At 44.4% G+C, this 20,985-nt stretch overlaps 1 protein-coding gene across 1 annotated transcript in view; it reads left to right on the top strand.

Moving 5' to 3' along the window:
• LOC126278231 (serine/threonine-protein phosphatase 6 regulatory ankyrin repeat subunit A) overlaps window positions 1–20,985 on the top strand; it is a 944,107-nt gene that overhangs the window by 613,234 nt on the left and 309,888 nt on the right. Inside the window, exon 6 of the mRNA XM_049978210.1 lies at window positions 19,145–19,250. Coding sequence (XP_049834167.1) covers window positions 19,145–19,250 — 106 coding nt within the window. The remainder of the gene's footprint in view (window positions 1–19,144; window positions 19,251–20,985) is intronic.

Raw genomic sequence — 20,985 nt, 5'->3', positions numbered from 1 at the left:
ATATAGTTAATTACGAAATCTCCACCCTAAGAGCCACCGAGTTGCGACTTGTTTAGGATCTAGGCGCTGACTGATTTACCGTGTGTCAGACTCATTTACAACTGTCAACAATCATTTGGTCGACTGTGTTCGGATTACTTCATAGGACATACCTTGATCAGCCAGAACATTGTGACCGCCTACCTAACAGCCGGTATGTCCACCTTTGACACGGGTAACAGCGGCGCCTCGTCGTGGCGTGGAGGCAGTGAGGCCTTTATAGGTCACTGAAGAGAGTTGGCGCCACATCTGCACACACGAGTCACCTAATTTCCGTAAATTCCGGGAAGGGGGGCAATGAGCTTGGACGCCACGTTCAATCACATCCCAGATGTGTTCGATCGGGTTCAGATCTGGCGAGCTGGGGGACGAGCACATCAACTGGACTCGTCATTGTGTTCCTAGAACCACTCCATCACAATCCTGTCCTTGGGCATACATCTACACCTACATGGATACTCTGCAAATCACATTTCAGTGCGTGGCAGAGAGTTCATCCAACCACCTTTACAATTCTCTATTATTCCAACCTCGTTTAGCGCGTGGAAAAAATGAACACACATATCTTTCCGAACGAGCTCTGATTTCCCTTATTTTATCGTAGTGATCGTTACTCCGAATGTAGGTCGGTGCCCACAAAATATTTTCACATTCGGAGGAGAAAGTTGGTGATTGGAATTTCGTGAGAAGATTCCGTCACAACGAAAAATGCCTTTCTTTTAATGATGTCCAGCCCAAATCCTGCATCATTTCTGTGACACTCTCTCCCATATTTCGCGATAATGCAAAACGTGCTGCCTTTCTTTGAACTTCTTCGATCTATTCCGTCAGTCCTATCTGGTAAGGATCCCCCACCGCGCAGCAGTATTTTAAAAGAGGACGGACAAGCGTACTCTAGGCAGTCACCTTAGTGTATCTGTTACATTTTCTAAGAGTCCTGCCAATAAAACGCAGTCTTTGGTTAGTCTTCCCCACAACATTTTCTATGTGTTCCTTCCAATTTAAAAAGATTAGACTGATTTATCGTGTAACCAAAGTTGCAGTTCCTTTTAGCACTCATGTGGATGACCTCACACTTTTCGTTATTTGAGGTTAACTGCTCTTTTCGCACCATTCAGATATTTCTTCTAAATCGTTTTGCAGTTTGTTTTGATCTTCTGATGACTTTATTGGTCGATAAACGACAGCGTCATCTGAAAATAACCGAAGACGGCTGCTCAGATTGCCTCCCAAATCGTTTATGTAGATAAGTAGTATGTCCAGACTAAGCGCCTGCAACTCTTGTTTCCCGCGAAGCAGACCGGTACAGCGGGCCCCGGACCGAGGAGGGATCAGCCTGGCCGGTCTGCTTCGCGGGAAGCGAGAGTTACAGGCGCTTAGTCTGGACACAGTAATAAGGAACAGAAACGACCTATAACACTACCTTCTGTTTTACTCGATGGCTTTTCGTCAGTTACTACGAACTGTGACCTCTCTGACGGAAAATCACGAATCCAGTCACATAACTGAGACGATATTGCATAAGCACGTACTTTCACTACGATCCGCTTCTGTGGTACAGTGCCATAAGCCTTCCGGAAATGCAGAAATACGGACTCGATCTAAAATCCCTTGTCAATAGCACTCAACACTTCATGTGAATAAAGAGCTAGTTTTGTGTCACAGGAACGATGTTTATTAAACCCATGTTGACTTTGTGTCAATAGACCGTTTTCTTCGAGGTAATTCATAATCTTCAAACACAAACATGTCCAAAATCATGCTGCATATCGACGTTAACGATATGGGCCTGTAATTTAGTGGATTACTCCTACTACCTTTCCTGAATATTGGTGTGACCTGTGCTACTTTCCAGCATTTGGGTAAGGATCTTTAGTCGAGCGAACGGTTGTATATGATTGTTAAGTATGGAGCTAATGCATCAGCATACTCCGAAAGAAACCTAACTGGTATACAGTCTGGACCACATTTTCTTGCTAAAATATGCCACTACCGTCGGGAAACATGATGGTCTTGAGGGGGTGTACGTGGTCTGCAACCAGTGTAATTACTCCTTGGTAGTCATGGTGACTTGTGCGAGTTCCAATGGACCCACTGAACCCTTCGTGAATGTTCACTACATAGTTGCCGTTCCGACTTATACATTTGTCTTAGGGTTGTAGTACTTTCCGATACCCTCAACGTAGAAGGCAGACGCCTGTTCTTTGCACCACTTCTGTACGCTCGTCTACAGTTCATTGTCTGTACCAAAGTGTTGTCCTCATAGCCAGCGATTCATGTGAGCAGAGCTGAACATTAGAGCGAGCCAATTCCGGGTTGCATGGTGAGCGATCAAACACTTTGCATCGAAAACACTGCAGCAGTGTCTTTACTCCCCCTGCAGTGTGCGGCCGGGAACTGCCATGAAGAGGAAACGCATGACGGCTGTGTTATGTGGGCTGCGTAGCTTGAGGCGAAACTCTCCAGCGAGCGTCCATACTTGACGGGAGACACATTTTTCTAGGTATCTTTACATGCTCACTGTGCGCTCAAAACTGAAAACAGCATCTTGAAGCGATCGACAGGCATGCTAGAGACACTTCAATGCAAAGCTTCATCGGCTTTTCACAGTAGTTTCCATTTCCCGCCTGATCAGACCTTACTTTCCGAATAGCTCTTGTGAATTGTCGTCACAGCAGTCAGTTCTTACTGGCGAAGAAGCTGGAGGTCTTAGCCAGATTTGGAGTAAACCAACAGCGTTTAATAAAAAATACAAGGTGATTTGTGGGTAACATGAATAGCTGACTACGTGTTATTGCCAGAGTTCTGTGACAGCACAGCGAGCGAAGTGGTGTAGTGGCAAGACAATGGGCTTGAATTCCAGAAGAAAACATTCAAGTCGCTGTTTGGCCATCCAGATTCATGTTTTCGGGATTTTTAGAATCACTTAAAGCAAACACCGATGTATTTCCTTTAAAAGACAAAGCCTATTTCCTTCCCAGCCCGATCTTGTGTTTTATCTAAAGAACTCGTCGTAGAGTTTCTAACCGATTTCTCATACACAAACAGCAGTTTACCGGCGTTTCCTGGTGAAACGTTGCTGTGTTGGCTCGTGTAAGGAGGAGAAATGCGTACCATTGCGTTTCCGACTTTTATAAAGGTCGGATTGTAGCCTATCGCGATTGCGGTTTATCGTATCGAAACATTGCTGCTCGCGTTGGTCGAGATCCAATGACTGTTAGCAGAATATGGAATCGATGGGTTCAGGAGGATAATACGGAACGCCGTGCAGGATCCCAACGGCCTCGTATCACTAGCAGTCGAGATGACAGGCATCTTATCCGCATGGCTGCAACGGATCGTGCAGCCACGTCTCGATTCCTAAGTCAACAGATGGGGACGTTTGCAAGACAACAGCCATCTGCACGAACAGTTCGACGACGTCTGCAGCAGCACGGACTATCAGCTTGGAGACCATGGCTGCGGTTACCCTTGACGCTGCATAACAGACACGAGCGCCTGCAATGATGTATTCAACGACGAACCTCGGTGCACGAATGGCAAAACGTCATTTTTTCCGATGAATCCAGGTTCTTTTTACTGCATCATGATGGTCGCATCCGTGTTTGGCGACATCGCGGTGAACGCACATTGGAAGCGTGTATTCGTCATCGCCATACTGGCGTATCACCCGGCGTGATGGTATGGAGTGGCATTGGTTACACATCTCGGTCACCTCTTGTTCGCACTGACGGCACTTTGAACAGTGGACGTTATATTTCAGATGAGTTACGAGCCGTTGATCTACCCTTCATTCGATCCCTGCGAAAACCTACATTTCAGCACGATAACGCACGACCGCATGTTGCAGGTGCTGTACGGGCCTTTCTGGATACAGAAAAAGTTCTACTGCTACCCTGACCAACACATTCTCCAGGTCTCTCACCAATTGAAAACGTCTGGTCAATGGTGGCCGACCAACTATCTCGTCACAATACTCCAGTCACTACTCTTGATGAATTGAAGTATCGTGTTGAAGCTGCATGGGCACCTATACCTGTACACGCCATCCAAGCTCTGTTTGACTCAATGCCGTTATTACGGCCAGAGGTGGTTGTTCTGGGTACTGATTTCTCATGATCTATGCACCCAAATTGCGTGAAAATGTAATCGCATGTGAGTTCTAGTATAATATATTTGTCCAACGAATACCCGTTTATCATCTGCATTTCTTCTTGGTGTAGCAATTTTAATGGGCAGTAGTGTATTTTGGTGGAGATGCGATGTAGATGCTTCGTTTAAAAAATTACATTAGAGACCGACTCAACTGAGAAAGGCACACTTGAGTAATATTGTTAACGAGAAAGACGACATGAAATGCAGGGTCAGGGTAATATTTCTGTTTGTGGCAAATTAGTTCGGAAAACAGCTGACAGGGGCATCACCTACCGCAGTTGATGAAAATGCCTACGAACCAGGCAGAGAAACCAAACAGTATGCTGCAATATACCCGTTGCCAGTCGATGGTGAATGTGGAAAGAGCTTTCTGAGGAAAGATTCACAAAACGCCACTCACGGAGCAGTATCTTGTGTCTCAAATTGAAACTAATAACAAGTATCTGATCCTTCAACGAGACGACTCCTCTGTATATTTCCACAGTTGCGTGCGAGAGTACATGAATGTGGCGGCACCACGTCGCCGGGTGGACCAGGCTGCGGCCGCTCATCTAGTGGTATTCGAGTGGTGACCAATATCAAGGCTAGCGTTCATGTTCTTCCTGTGCCGCGGAAACCACAAGACTTGCTGCGCGCCGTATCGTAGCAGCTGTTGTTACCGTAAGAGAACCGATTAGAGATGTGTGCTGTGGGAAAAAGGGTTGATACATACAGGGTGTTTCAAAAATGACCGGTATATTTGAAACGGCAATAAAAACTAAACGAGCAGCGATAGAAATACACCGTTTGTTGCAATATGCCTGTTACAACAGTACATTTTCAGGCGGACAAACTTTCGAAATTACAGTAGTTACAATTTTCAGCAACAGATGGCACTGCAAATGATGTGAAAGAGATAGAAGACAACGCAGTCTGTGGGTGCGCCATTCTGTACGTCGTCTTTCTGCTGTAAGCGTGTGTTGTTCACAACGTGCAAGTGTGCTGTGGACAACATGGTTTATTCCTTAGAACAGAGGATTTTTCTGGTGTTGGAATTCCACCGCCTAGAACACAGTGTTGTTGCAACAAGACGAAGTTTTCAACGGAGGTTTAATGTAACCAAAGGACCGAAAAGCGATACAATAAAGGATCTGTTTTAAAAATTTCAACGGACTGGGAACGTGACGGATGAACGTGCTAGAAAGGTAGGGCGACCGTGTACGGCAACCACAGAGGGCAACGCGCAGCTAGTGCAGCAGGTGATCCAACAGCGGCCTCGGGTTTCCCTTCGTCGTGTTGCAGCTGCGGTCCAAATGACGCCAACGTCCACGTATCGTCTCATGCGCCAGAGTTTACACTTCTATCCATACAAAATTCAAACACGGCAACCCCTCAGCGCCGCTACCATTGCTGCAAGAGAGACATTCGCTAACGATATAGTGCACAGGATTGATGACGGCGATATGCATGTGGGCAGCATTTGGTTTACTGACGAAGCTTATTTTTACCTGGACGGCTTCGAAAATAAACAGAACTGGCGCATATGGGGAACCGAAAAGCCCCATGTTGCAGTCCCATCGTCCCTGCATCCTCAAAAAGTACTGGTCTGGGCCGCCATTTCATCCAGAGGAATCATTGGCCCATTTTTCAGATCCGAAACGATTACTGCATCACGCTATCTGGACATTCTCCGTGAATTTGTTGCGGTACAAACTGCCTTAGACGACACTGCGAACACCTCTTGGTTTATGCAAGATGGTGCCCGGACACATCGCACGGCCGACGTCTTTAATTTCTTGAATGAATATTTCGATGATCGTGTGATTGCTTTGGGCTATCCGAAACATACAGGAGGCGGTGTGGATTGGCCTCCCTATTCGGCAGACATGAACCCCTGTGACTTCTTTCTGTGGGGACACAGAAAGACCAGGTGTACCGCCAGAATCCAGAAACAATTGAACAGCTAAAGCAGTAAATCTCATCTGCATGTGAAGCCATTCCGCCAGACACGTTGTCCAAGATTTCGGGTAATTTCATTCAGAGACTACGCCATATTATTGCTACGCATGGTGGATATGTGGAAAATATCGTACTATAGTGTTTCCCAGACCGCAGCGCCATCTGTTGTTGACAATTGTAACTACTGTAATTTCGAAAGTTTGTCTGCTTGAAAATGTACTGTTGTCAAAAGCATATTGCAACAAACGGTGTATTTCTATCCCTGCTCGTTTAGTTTGTATTGCCGTTTCAAATATACCGGTCATTTTTGAAACACCCGGTAGATAATAAACGTTGTAATAAAAGAAAAAAACGTTGAGACTATGTCTTCCACATAATATATCATTTGTTAGGTTCTTCTAGGCCATCTATCAGTATCAATTTTCTGAAATATTTCATGGAGTTTATAATTACGATTTACAGGGTGTTACAAAAAGGTACGGCCAAACTTACAGGAAACATTCCTCACACACAAATAAAGAAAAGATGTTAATGTGGAGCACCGGCCGCGGTGGTCTAGCGGTTCTAGACACGCAGTCCGGAACCGCGTGACTGCTACGGTCGCAGGTTCGAATCCTGCCTCGGGCATGGATGTTTGTGATGTTCTTAGGTTAGTTAGATTTAAGTAGTTCTACGTTCTAGGGGACTGATGACCACAGATGTTAAGTCCCATACTGCTCAGAGCCATCTGAACCTTTTTTTTTTTTTTTTTTTGTTATGTGGACATGTGTCCAGAAATGCTTAATTTCCATGTTAGAGCTCATTTTAGTTTCGTCAGTATGTACTGTACTTCCTCGATTCACCGCCAGTTGGCCCGATTGAAGGAAGGTAATGTTCACTTCGGTGCTTGTGTTGACATGCGACTCATTGCTCTACAGTACTAGCATCAAGCACATCAGCACGTAGCATCAACAGGTTAGTGTTCATCACGAACGTGGTTTTGCAGTTAGTGCAATGTTTACAAATGCAGAGTTGGCAGATGCCCATTTGATGTATGGATTAGCACGGGGCAATAGCCGTGGCGCGCTACGTTTGTATTGAGAAAGATTTCCAGAACGACTGTGTCTCGACAGGACGATGTTCGAAGCAATTGATCGGCGTCTTAGGGAGCACGGAACACAATGACTCGCAACTAGGGAAGACCTAGAACTACGAGGACACTCTAATGTCAGCGTCAGAGAAGTTGCTTCTGTACAAGGTAACGTTGACCACGTTACTGTATAGAGAGTGCTACGGGAGAACCAGTTGTTTCCGTACCATGTACAGCGTGTGCAGACACTATCAGCAGCTGATTGGCCTCCACAGGTACACTTCTGCGTTCATCCAAGAATGTGTCAATCCTCATTTCAGTGCAAATGTTCTCTTTACGGATGAGGCATCATTCCAACGTGATCAAATTGTAAATTTTCACAATGAACATGCGTGGGCTGACGAGAATCCGCAAGCAATTGTGCAAACACGTCATCAACACAGATTTTCTGTGAACGTTTGGGCAGGCAATGTTGGCGATGTCTTGATTGGGCCCCATGTTGTTCCACCTGTGCTCAATGGAGCATGTTATCATGATTTCATACGGGATGCTCTACCTGTGCTGCTAGATCATGTGCCTTTACAAGTAGGACACAACATGTGGTTCATGCACGCTGGAACTCCTGAACATTTCAGTCGAAGTGTTCGTATGCTTCTCAACAACAGATTCGGTGACCGATGGATTGGTAGAGGTGAACCAATTCCATGGCCTCCACGCTCTCTCTGACCTCAACCCTTTTGAATTTCATTTATGGGGGCATTTTAAAAGCTCTTGTCTACGCAACCCCGGTACCAAATGTAGAGACTCTTCGTGCTCGTATTGTGGACGGCTGTGATAGAATACGCCATTCTCTAGGGCTGCACCAGCGTATCAGGGATTCCATGGGACGGAGGGTGGATGCATGTATCGTCGCTAGCGGAGGAAATTTTGAACATTTCCTGTAACAAAGTGTTTGAAGTCACGCTGGCACGTTCTGTTGGTGTGTGCTTCCATTCCATGATTAATGTGATTTGAAGAGAAGATAAAATGAGCTCTAACATGGAAAGTAAGCGTTTCCGGACACATGTCCACATAACATATTTTCTTTCTTTGTGTGTGAGGAATGTCTGCTGAAAGTTTGGCCGTACCTTTTTGTAACACCCTGTACAGCATTTGTTACGTTGTTCTTGGCCATTTATCAGTAACAATTTTCTGGAATATTTCACGGACTTTACAATTACGATCTATAATAGTGCGACCTAACTGCGAATAAAACAACCAAAGTCGAAGAACCATTTACAAATATCCAGCAACCCTGTGTTCAGTAACAACATAAAAATCCATCTCGCTTGAGAACTGTTTATCTGAATGGTCCAGGAAAGCTTTCTTTTAAAAGCATATAAACCAGGGCTTTGTTAATTCCGTGTGGTCTGTGTACTGTTCTTAGCTATTCTGAAAGAAAGTTTACACAGCTATCGTCCTCCAGCCAGTCCTGGTAAGTAGTTCTCCTCGCTTGTTCTGGTCATATCTCGCGCTTCCGAAATCCTTCTCCCTGCTCTGCGTAACACGCTCAACCTGTTTATCAGACCAACAACGCTCCGTGTGGAGTAGTATAGCGTCGTTTTCCATATTCATGTCGCATTTCGTAAGGATATTCAGAGTTGCAAATCGTGTGGCTCTTTATGCAGTACACGGCGTTAATATCTTCGCAATTCTCTTACCTGACGGCCTGTTTTCCCATCGGAGGACTCTCGGTTTTAATGACGCAAATCGTGCTTCCTGTTGCTGACCGATCCAGATTCCTTTAAATTATGGTTTCTGTTAGGTTTGTATTTATGGAAATGGTGATTGCACTTTAGGTCATAGCCAACAGGACTCTGTCCCGATGTTACTGACCATCATGGAACTTGCTACACCATCCGCGGAAACAGTCACCGCGAAAAATTTCATCTCTGCTGAGTCTGTAGATTTGAACTCCGCTAGCAGCATTACGTATTATAACGGGGGTACGTAATGTTCCTAAGTAATTTTCTCCTTTCCTACTGGATTCGCAAGTACGTGTGTGAACGAATCCACAAAGTAAATTCAATTTTTCAATCTCTACATTCCTCACTATTATGGGTGCTATGTGGTACACACTGCCTGACAAATAAAACCACAAGAGGATGAGGAAACGACATCAAACTTCATGCTTAGAGATGGCATGTGAAATGATTATAAAGTCGAATCACAAGGAACCTGGCAATATGGGCCCACTACACTGAAGCACCAAAGAAACTGGTATAGGCATGCGTATTCAAATACAAAGATATGTAAACCGGCAGAATATGGTGCTGCGGTCGCAAACGCCGTGAAGATTTAAGAAGGTTTGAAAGTGGTGTCATAGTCGGCGCACGAGCGATGGGACACAGCATCTCCGAGGTAGCGATGAAGTGGGGATTTTCCCATACGACCGTTTGACGAGTGTAGCGTGAATCCGGTAAAACATCAACTCTCCGACATCGCTGCGGCCGGAAAAAAGATCCTACAAGAACGGGACCAACGATGACTGAAGAGAATCATTCAACGTGACAGAAGTGCAACCATTCCGCAACTTGAGAACCATTCAACGAAACATCATCGATATGGGCTTTCGGAGCCGACGACCTACAGGAGTACCCTTGATGACTGCGGGACACAAACGTTTACGCCTCGCCTGGGCCCGTCAACAATAGAAACATGTTGCCTGGTCGGACGAGTCTCGTTTCAAATTGTATCGAGCGGATCGGCGTGTACAGACAACCTCACGAATCCATTGACTCTACATGTCAGAATTGGACTGTTAATACTGGTGAGGACTCTGTAATGGTTTGGGTCGTATGCAGTTGGGGTAATGTGGGACCCCTGATACGTCTAGATACGACCCTGACAGGTGAAACGTACGTAGTCATCCTGTTAGATCACCTGCATCCATTCATGTCCATTGTGCATTCCGACGGACTTGGGCAATTCCAGCATTACATTACGACACCCCACACGTCACGAATTGCTACAGAGTGGCTCCAAGAACACTCTTCTCTGTTTCTACACTTCCGCTTCTAGCAACCCTATCCCAACAAAGGTCAAAAATTAATTATGATTGTAGTGTTGCTCACGCTGCTAAATATTGCGTTTTCGGACAACAACAAAGTTACATTATATGTGGCAGGTGCCATTAAAGCACAGTTAATAAAGTCATTTCATGAAATAATGGATAAACTAGGCACTCACCTTTTCGTGTTTCCGACGGTGGTCTCGTTGTGAACTCATGGCTCAATCGTCGAAAATCTAGGTAGTGATGATTCCAAGCTTGGATGCAAAGAGGCCTAGGTGATATTCTGCGATATTCAAAAGTTTTAAAGATGTGTTTTATAAACCATTCTTGAAGATTAAACTTTTGCAAGTTAGCACAATTGTGATGTACAAAAGTAATCAGCACTCCGAATTTAAGTTACACTTCTTTTTTATTACTTTTGTTGCAATATCACGTCACTCACAAAACATCACTATACAATATAAAACATACTTGAAAATATCTTCCTCACTGTTAATGTTTACATTTTATGAACTGACTATAATTTGCGTCTTTTCAACAAGACGACGAAGACTTGACTCTCTTTTGACCGCTTACGCGCCGAAAGAATTCACATAAGAATAATATCATTGCAATATAAACATATCGGTGTATCAAAGTACCTCTACATTAATGAAATCAAATCTGAATGTTGTCTCAGAAATGTTAACTACTTTACAGAAACACAGTAGAATGTTGCTGGTATCGAGAGGCATGTGAGGTGCCGTAACGGTTACATAATTCAAGTACCATTAGACGCTGCCCACTAAACTTGCCAGACATTAACGTATTAAGCATATCCTTGCAACGTTGTGTTCAGAAGAGATCTCCACCCCCTCGAACTCTTACGGATTCATGGACAGCCCTGCAGGATTCATGGTACCAGTTCCCTCCAGCTCTACTTCAGACATTTGTCGAGTCCACGCCACCTCGAGTTTCGGCACTTCTGTGTGACCACAGGGGCCCTACACAATATTTGACAGGTGTACCAGTCTCTTTGGCTTTGGAGTGTAGCAAGACTCAGTTGAGGTGTCTATAGGGTTGGTTATGGCGCCAGTATTTGGTGATCGGGGAATGCGTGTCTCTGTATACTGACATTTTTAAATGCCCATCAAAGGTGCGTGGGTGGCACCAAGAGTGTTCCCAGACTGCGGGGTCTCAGAGGGACCCTTTGTTCCTAATTCATGTGCTGGTCAACATCACATTCCCCCGGAATCATGAAACAGTAGGGCGCGATGTAGGAGGGCTGTAAAACGATAAACACCCTTTGTTGCTTCGGAGCACGATGTCAGCAGTGTCTAAGGTTGTGAAGAACGTCATTATGTTGCACAGCGCAATACAGACTGTCATTTTCAGCTGCGAAATGTGTGTAAATGAACGCCTCAAGGGAGGGCTGGTTCCACCGACGCCCTCTCTGCCACCCACTCAGTGGTTTTCGTGTTGATTCTGAGCGGCTTTGTGTCTGAAATGTTTTCCTCGGCCAACCACGAGAAAACCGCATCTTTTTAACGCTGGGCGTCGCGGTTCCGACTTCCGTCGCAGAGGCATTAAGGATTGGTTTACTATTTTTGGCCCGAAAAAAGCATATTATTAGAGAATTTTTTCTCGTGATGTGTTAGAGATATCGACGTGAAATTTGGTCAAAATGTTTATTGATATTTCCTCTACAAACTGGAATTTTTTCGACCGGAAATGTGGAAGAGGAAAGGCGGAAGTGCCGTCGGAACGAAACAAAATTTCGATGTAGACCTCCACGCGCGGTATGTCACACGTCAGCCGGCTCGTCTGAAATCAAAATTGAGTTGACGTTAGCGACGTATATAAGATTCTGTAGGAGTTTTACTTCTCTTAAGTAACTTGGACCATGAGAAACAAAATGACGGCCATTTGAAAGAAATAGGGTTTTTCATCGATTTTTCGACTTCATCGGCCAAGTCGGAATATTTGTAGTTGACGGATCGGAACAAAAGTTGTACAACTCCTAGACAATTTAGTTATCTTCGTCGGAAACAGAGTCATGCCAATCGGTTCAGTAGACATGAAGTTACCATACCTGACTTCATGTAAATGCAATATTATGCAACTTTCGTTCAATCTGCTATTCCAGGTCCATGAACTAGTCCTTCCTCTTCCTCATAGGGGGCGTTCTGCTCGATCTGGACCATCCTGTGCTGCTCCAGAGCCGCTCGTACGGCCGGCGACAAGCGGTTTCCGGCCGCTTGAATCCGGTGGTCGTCCGAATGCTTGGCGAACTGCGTCGAATAGAGTCCCAGGGTGACGTCCATCGTTGTCATGGTCTTCAGAATTGCTGAATACCCTTCGTTGAAGCTGCTCACTGCCAGAAAGTCGCAATCTCCACAGTCTTCGCACCAGAATGCAAATGCTTGGGGGCTAACTTCCAAACACACGCGTTCAAACTTTCATTTGAATTTTGTGTGTTCCCTCCCAAGCACCGGTGCATTAACTCGTCCACCGAAAGAAAAAAAAACTGGTGCGTGAAAAGGTCGATTTCACGCAGGTGCCGGCCGCGTTGACCGAGCGGTTCTAGGCGCTGCAGTCCGGAACCGCGCGACCGCTACGGTCGCAGGTTCGAATCCTGCCTCGGGCATGGATGTGTGTGATGTCCTTAGGTTAGTTAGGTTTAAGTAGTTCTAAGTTCTAGGGGACTGATGACCTCAGATGTTTCTTATTCGCAGTTGAACAAATAATTGCACCTGCGTGAAAAAATGGCTCGGAGGACTACGGGACTTAACATTTCCGTTCCGTATTCGGAAAAACCGTTTCGGGGGTGGATTCTAAACACTTTTATGGATCCAGAAATGCAATTTTAAGAAAATCGATTTTTTGAACCAAAAGGTAGTAAACCTTAAGGGAAAAGGATGAGATATGGGAATGAGGCAGCTGATGTGGTGCTTGTGTGACACCATTAACCGACGTTACGTGTGTCTCATGAACTTGTAGAGCTCTGGCTTTTCTCCTCTTGCTTCTTGCGGGGTCGCTGAGCCAGAGGGTGTCATCGCCACGCTTTTTGATCATTACGGAGGAAGTCTGTAGCGCCTTCCACGCAAATTTCAAATTTTTGCGTCGCATTGGGAGAAATGACGTTGTTACCCAAAAAAGTGAACCTTGGGTGGTGCAGTGTATTTCACATATATTGTGCACATATTTCTCCTGGATGTGTAGAAAATTTCGCCCTCCGTTTTCACCTCAGCTTCCCGTGATGTGCTGCCTCGTTTTCTCACTCCTGGTAAGCGACATTCGCGATGACCTCCAGATTTGCCAAGCTGCTTAATGGTGACACATACCCACATAGCCGGTACTCGGTGGTGTCGTTGCCCATTTTTTCCGTTCTGCTTAATCTGACCGATAGACTTTCGTTCATTCTGAGGCATATTGACATCAGTAAAATGGCTGTCGCTGTCAGCTATATCTGAGGTATTCAGTCTTGTAGGATGATACTTTGTCCCGAAATACTGTATTTATTGCCGTGGTTCAACGCTCATTCTCGTGACCTGGCTGAGACACTGAACGATACGCATTAGAGAGATTGCACCTCAAGTTTTTAATTTATTCCAAGAAACAATAACGGGTTGTTTTGGAACATTTTTAGACCACTGCTTCTTATCCGCACACCCATCTGTAGGGTAGTAGGCATATCTTAGTTCCTCAGTATTTTTATACAATTAATGAGTCGTGTGTACACCAGATTTGGTATAAATTGCTGCAGACATTCCTGAGCTATGTTTCTACGTCGCCCCCATTTCACCCCACCCTCTAGCTATACGAGACGTAGGTGCGTTTTTGCCCATAGCGCTTCTTTGCTGATAGTAATTCGATGTGTGGACCATGTTTGGTTAAGAGGTAAATGCATACTATAATTGTTATACACTGAAGGGCCAAAGAAACTGGTATACTTGCCTAATATCGTGTAGAGCCCCTGAGAGCACGCAGAAGTGCCGTAACACGACGTGGCATGGACTCGACTAATGTCTGAAGTAGTGCTGGAGACATTTGACATCATGAATCCTACAGGCCTATCCGTAAGAGTATGGGGGTGGAGAACTGTTCTGAAGAGCACGTTGCATCCCAGATATGCTCAATAATGTTCATGTCCGGAGAGTTTGGTGGTCAACGGAAGTGTTTAAACTGAGAAGACTGTTCCTGGATCCACTCTGTAGCAATTCTGGACGTCTGGGGTGTCACATTGTCCTGCTGGAATTCCCCAAGTCCGTCGGAATGCACAATGGACAGGTGATCAGACAGGATGCTTACGTACTTATCACGTGTCTGAGTCGTATCTAGACTTATCAGAAGTCCCATATCACTTCAACCGCACACGCCCCACAACATTACAGCGCCTCCACCGGCTTCAGCAGTGCCTTGCTGACATGCAGGATCCATCCGCTCGATACAATTAGAAACGAGCCTCGTCCGGCCATGCAACATGTTTCCCAGTTACCAACAGTCCAATGCCGGTGTTGAGGGGCCCAGGCGAGGAGTAAAGTTTTGTGTCGTCTAGTCGTCAAGGGCACACCAGTGGATTTGCGGCTCCGCAGGCCCATATCCATGATATTTTGTTGATTGATTCGCATGCTGACACTTTCTGATGGCCCAGCATTGAAATGTGCAGCAATTTGCAGTAAGGTTGCACTGCTGTCATTTTGAACCATTCTCTTCAGTCGTCATTGGTCCCGTTCTTGCAGGATCTTTTTCGGCCTGGAGTGACGTCGGAGATTTGCCGAAAACTGACACATTTGAAAATGGACGAAGGAAAAGTCTGGGCGCCAAACGGTAATTCGCTTGTTTGGAAAAATGTCCGACAACTAGCCCTGCGTGTAAACGTCAGTATCGGTAGTTAGATACTGTGATTCTCACCTACGCTACACTTCAGCGACAGCTTCTGGCTGTGTTCTCATATTTTCCCTCTTTCTCACACGTCGCCCTTTCTTGAGACCAGAGATCTTTTTTTGCTCTCGGACGAACAAGCTTGTGATTTTGCCACATCCATCACACCTCCTGCAGTTTGCGACCATATATACGCCGCACCGTAGGGAGCCATGCGTGCTGAGCCCCATTACTCTGTCCGTCGTTCCTCTGCCACCTGCTGCCCTTTCATTTTCGACACGTCTTACTTTTTTTCGCTGCACAAAGTCGCCATTATAGTACAGTCAGGTACAGCGCGAAACACGGAGGGCGCCGATGCAAGCGAAGGTCACGGAAGTTGGTATACGTGCGAAAAGACGACGCAAGAGCCGTCCAGTCTCCTCGGCAGAGTTCTGGCAGTGAGGGAATGCTGACGTACGCGATCCGTGTTTCAGATCGTCAAGTTGCGCCTCGACTCGCTTTCCTGGGGAGATTAGCGCGAAGGGCCTGCCGTAATACGCAACGATGAGCTCGGCATAGTATCGCAATTCACCTCATGAAAATGTGAGTATGCTTTGGATACTGATCTGGTTACCCAGTAGCATGACCAGCTAACTAATACTCACTCTTTTGTGTCGGGGTAATGTAACATCAAAATGTGGTTACGTTGGAAGTGTTAATTCGTGGGGAGGATGTCCTTAGATTTGGGATCGATACATCTCTATCACAACCCTCGGATACCAGTATCGCTGTGACGTTTGCTCTGTGTAGTGACTAAGACACAGTCACATAAGTCAGTAAAATTTAGTTAATATTTGCAGCCATTTCTCCTCGTTCAACGGTTTATTGCTGTTTACCATGTACGTAAAAGTGACTATTACTCGTCTTTTGCAAGATTATTTTATTTTTGTGTTTTAACCAAACATATTCGACCAATTTTGTCAGAGAAACTGATTTGCTGTAATTATAATCTGCTTAAGTATGAGTATTTTGTTTTTGAGTCATTTATATTTACATTTCTAATCAGTCATAGCAGACCATTTGTTAACTCATTATGTACAATTAATACATTAAATACTACCAAAGCTTTGTGTGCTTTTGTCGATCGATTCTCATCTTTACATAACTACTGCTGAAGTTCACTCACAATTTTCACAAGGACGTTTATTAATAGTTGACAAATAATTATCATAGTAGTTCGTCTCCTTTGTAGACCGTTGACGATATCGGAAACAATTAGGTGAAACATGTTGCTCGAAAAAATAAGTGAAAAGCACATGCAAAATAAGAATAGTAGTTTTTCTCACCTACAAGATAAACCCTAATGAGCTACCATTTAAGGAAAAATGCTTGCTAACAACAACAATACATTTACCGCATGTCAAGGATTTCCGCCGCAAAAGACACTCATCCACTGCGTATAGCACCAATAACTGTGCTGTGTCAACGTTGTCTACACATTGCGCTATGATCGAATGTTTAATATTACACGGATGCACCCTGTTTTCGCACATTTATTTATTACTAACGTCAATGCTATTGAAGTGTTGCTGCCTGGACGTAAACCTATATTAATCTGAGGAGGAAAAGCTATTTTTCATAATTAGGTATTTTTCATAATTAAGTTCTGTCTAAAGGTGTCTTGCTAGAAAGGACTTTTATGTGTTGATAACTGTAGACACACACTGAAATCGAGGCATAAGGCTGTAGGACAAATTTATGTGGCTGCATGGCCATGTATTTATGACACAAGTGTTGGATCAATGCGGAAGTGTGCTTCCAGCCAATCCGTTGCATGTGTATGCATTTCGAGCAGTTTTCATATATGGAGTGTCTGAGGCATTTTCTCCGTACTACACAGATTTCGAACAATTGTGGTTATTTTAAAGTAATCACAGTAGCAAACTATACTATTAATACCTATGACATGGTGAATGTTTAGGTGTTATTAACGTTTTCGTTCCATTAGATGAACGGAGATTTATTAAATGGTACCCGCATGTAAAGTGGAAGAATTAATACATAGAAATATCTGAAAACGTATTAAATCACTATTTGCTACATATCAAACCTACAAATTCGTAGTTTTTCAGAAGACGTTTTGGCGTACTTTTGCTAACACCAACATTTCATGATAATGCCATAGAACAATTCATTAAAACAGCGATTCTGCAATACAAACAAATTTAGAATAAAATCTAAAATTAGCAATGGCTACTCCACGTTTTCCTATAAAAAATAGCGACACTCGACGCAAACAATTGGAAAGCCCTTGCGTTCAGCTGTTTAAAATGTAGTGCCAATTTCGTTCTACATACAGAATGCAAACCGTTGAGGTGAAGATCAGACGCGTGTAAAAAAAAAACCACGGTGCTACTGAACGGGATGCAGATCTTTAGATCTGCCTTGACGGATATTTAGTGCCGGCCTTGTGGCCGAGAGGTTCTAGGCACTTCAGTCAGGAACCGCGCCACCGCTACCGTCGCAGGTTCAAATCCTGCCTCGGGCATGGATGTGTGTGATGTCCTTAGGTTAGTTAGGTTTAAGTAGTTATACGTTCTAGGGGGCTGATGACCTCAGATGTTAAGTCCCATAGTGCTGACAGCCATTTGAACCATTTTGAACAGATATTTAATCTCACACACAGAAATACGAGGTGGAATCCTGGAAGTTTCCTAAATTTGAATTTTGTGAACATATGGTTACGAGTTGACTAAACTACCGCTAGATACCTCCCCGCACATCTGTCTTGGTTCAGTGTAGCAGCACTTGTACCTCTTCCGCAAGCCTAAAATCAAATCGAAAAGATGAAGCTTTGGCGCGGTGGAGTAGATTCAAGCGGAACTACTGAAATTATTAAACACACTAAAAAAATGGCAGACACATTGAGGTTGATGTATTCGCTGGCAGATTATAACTGTGAGACTGACCGAGACTCGAACCTGGGACCTTGCCTTTAGCGAACAAGTGCTCCACCGACTGAGCTATGTCCTTTTGTTTATTTTTTTTTTTAAATGCCCGTCTTACACAAGCTCACCATCACGTTCTTCGGCATTACTCAGAAATAAAATGAACATTCCTCTCCAGAAACACTTTCTTTTCTCTTTATTAAATGATATAACTGATGAGTCTCTTCACAACTAAATATTTTTTAAGCTTAACAGTTCTTCAGCGTAATGACCTTCTTTGGCGCTAAGGGGAAATGATGGTGTCGTCCAAGAAGGAAATGTAGAGATACAAGTAGAATTCGTTAATGGTAGTGAAGATAGAGGAATGAGTAAATACGCAAAGCACTTTAATAGAACACTCTGTCTAGCGCTGTTAAAATAAACAACTAAATACTTATCACAAGTTGTTTTCCTTTAGTCTGTCCTTCTGTGTGTATGAAAGACAGCGTAACAGTAGATGGACAGCAGTACAGCCGGTCGGAGTGGCCGTGCAGTTCTACGCGCTACAGTCCGGAACCGCGAGACCGCTACGGTCGCAGGTTCGAATCCTGCCTCGGGCATGGATGTGTGTGATGTCCTTAGGTTCGTTAGATTTAAGTAGTTCTAAGTTCTAGGGGATTGATGACCATAGATGTTAAGTCCCATAGCGCTCAGAGCCATTTGAACCATTTTGAACAGCAGTACAAGGAAAAGACTGTTGTAATCAAATGGTTCAAATGGCTCTGAGCACTATGGGACTTAACATCCATGGTCATCAGTCCCCTAGAACTTAGAACTACTTAAACCTAGGACATCACACAACACCCAGTCATCACGAGGCAGAGAAAATCCCTGACCCCGCCGGGAATCGAACCCGGGAACCCGGGCGTGGGAAGCGAGAACACTACCGCACGACGACGAGCTGCGGACCTGTTGTAATCAATGAGGATGTATCTGTAGCGGAAATATCCTTAGCACTTAATCTAATGACACCTGTAGGCTAATCAGCGCGTTTCATCTTGTTGTTGATGTTGCTACGTTAAGATTGCATATTACTGTTCGTGACAATGACCTGTTCTGCAGGGGGAGGGCCAGACGGCGCTTCACATCGCCGCCGGGGAGGGCGATGAGTCTCTGGTCAAGTACTTCTACACGGTGCGGGCCAACCCCTCCATCATCGACAACCAAGGTACGTAGGACACGCAAACACTGCCACAGGCACTGCGCAACTTTATTGTAATCTTATAACCGTAATTCAACATACAAGGTGTTTCCCCTCTATCACTTCCTCCCCCTATCTTCTTATTCGAGTTTAAACGTGACCTTGAGGTTACTTCACGTCAGCTTGATCTACTTCTAGAGTGCAAACATGATCCTGTGCATGCTTTCCCTAAGTGTTATCTGGGTTTCCGAAGCCACAATCATACAACAGCTCGCTGTGCTGTCGAAGATGATTGTTTGGGCATGCAGAACGTAATGCCTTTATCTCCTGGTACTAGCTTTTCGGCTGACAACATTGCAGACACGGCCAAGATGTGGTCTTATCTTGGAGGTAGGTTTTAGCATTATTTAGAAATAACGGGAAAGGAATAAAGTCTATTAACATTTTAGGGAAGTTCGGAACCACAGTTCCAATAGGTAAATGACGCACCCTTCTTCCGTGTGGTAAACACGAACCGCGCCTGTTCAAATGTAAACCTGCGTCAGAACTTCCACGAAGTGCAGTAAATATAAAGGCGGTCAGTAACGTCATATGTGTTTTTCTGGTGTAGAACATTATGTGTAATCTTCTTGCTCGCATAACATGGTGCTTGGTAAAGTGAAGCATTTCGGAAAACTTCTAAAAAACTTCAGGTGATGAAAGTTCGCTTGCGTACTACCAGTCGAAAATAACCTCAACTGGGTCTAAGATAAAAAGTAATAAAAACTGTGTTAGCCAGTCTGTGACGTCAGCGTACGGCATGGAGCATTAACTTATCCCCCCCTCTCCCCGTCCAACTTAAAATAGCCTTCGCTGAATTGACACATTACTTCTTTCGTCGTTGTACTTGCATATGACTAAAATATGCAGTTTGAGTGATGCAGTTGAGATCTGTCCTGCCTCGGAGAGCATGAGTGACAGGCGTTACATTTGAATGTACGAGCGTCTTGTGAGTGTGAAAGCATGCAAGTCCATTCTTTTAGACGCCAAACTTCTTTGAGACGCCGAAACCGTGTGAAACAAAGCTGTAGTGATGAGTCCAATGCACATGTATCCTAAATTACACAGCAATTGACTGGTGTTCTTTTGCCTTATTTTCCATATGCAGGAAATATTTGAATTATTTGTTATAATTATTCCAATATCTTCCTTCTTCTAAAATTTGTGTGTGTGTGTGTGTGTGTGTGTGTGTGTGTGTGTGTGAGAGAGAGAGAGAGAGAGAGAGAGAGAGAGAGAGAGAGAGAGAGGCTTTATTCGAGCGTCCACACTTGTGTTTAAAGCATCAAGTGTATGTTAACATCAAGTTACACCAATAGTGGCAATAAGTGAGCCATGTGTGTTTGTAATATAGAATAAATCTTTAACTGGTTTATCAAATGAGACAAACTAGTTTTGGTTTCTGTAAAGTGCTATTTTACTTTGGTACAAAGATCCAAATATAGGCGTCGCAAGTGCACCTTAACCTGTAAATTAGATCAATACTGTTAATAAGTGAGTCACAAGTATTTTGTACTGCTATACAACAATAATGCAAACACTTTAGACGCGGACATAACACTGTGATAATTAATTTGAGAATCCATTGTAGCTTGTAGCAAGTGGGATTCAAAGATTCATCAGCAGTCGTACTTGGACGCCAAGTGGTCTACAGAGAACAAGATGGCCGACGCCGGGGCAAGAGCACCCATACTGGATGGCGAGAGGTGGCGCAGTCGCCCCCTAG

The sequence above is a fragment of the Schistocerca gregaria genome, chromosome 6 (assembly GCF_023897955.1).
Source record: "Schistocerca gregaria isolate iqSchGreg1 chromosome 6, iqSchGreg1.2, whole genome shotgun sequence".
NCBI classification, from domain to species: domain Eukaryota; kingdom Metazoa; phylum Arthropoda; class Insecta; order Orthoptera; family Acrididae; genus Schistocerca; species Schistocerca gregaria.
Note: the sequence above shows the minus strand (reverse complement) of the source record. Positions and strands in the feature narration are given on the sequence as shown.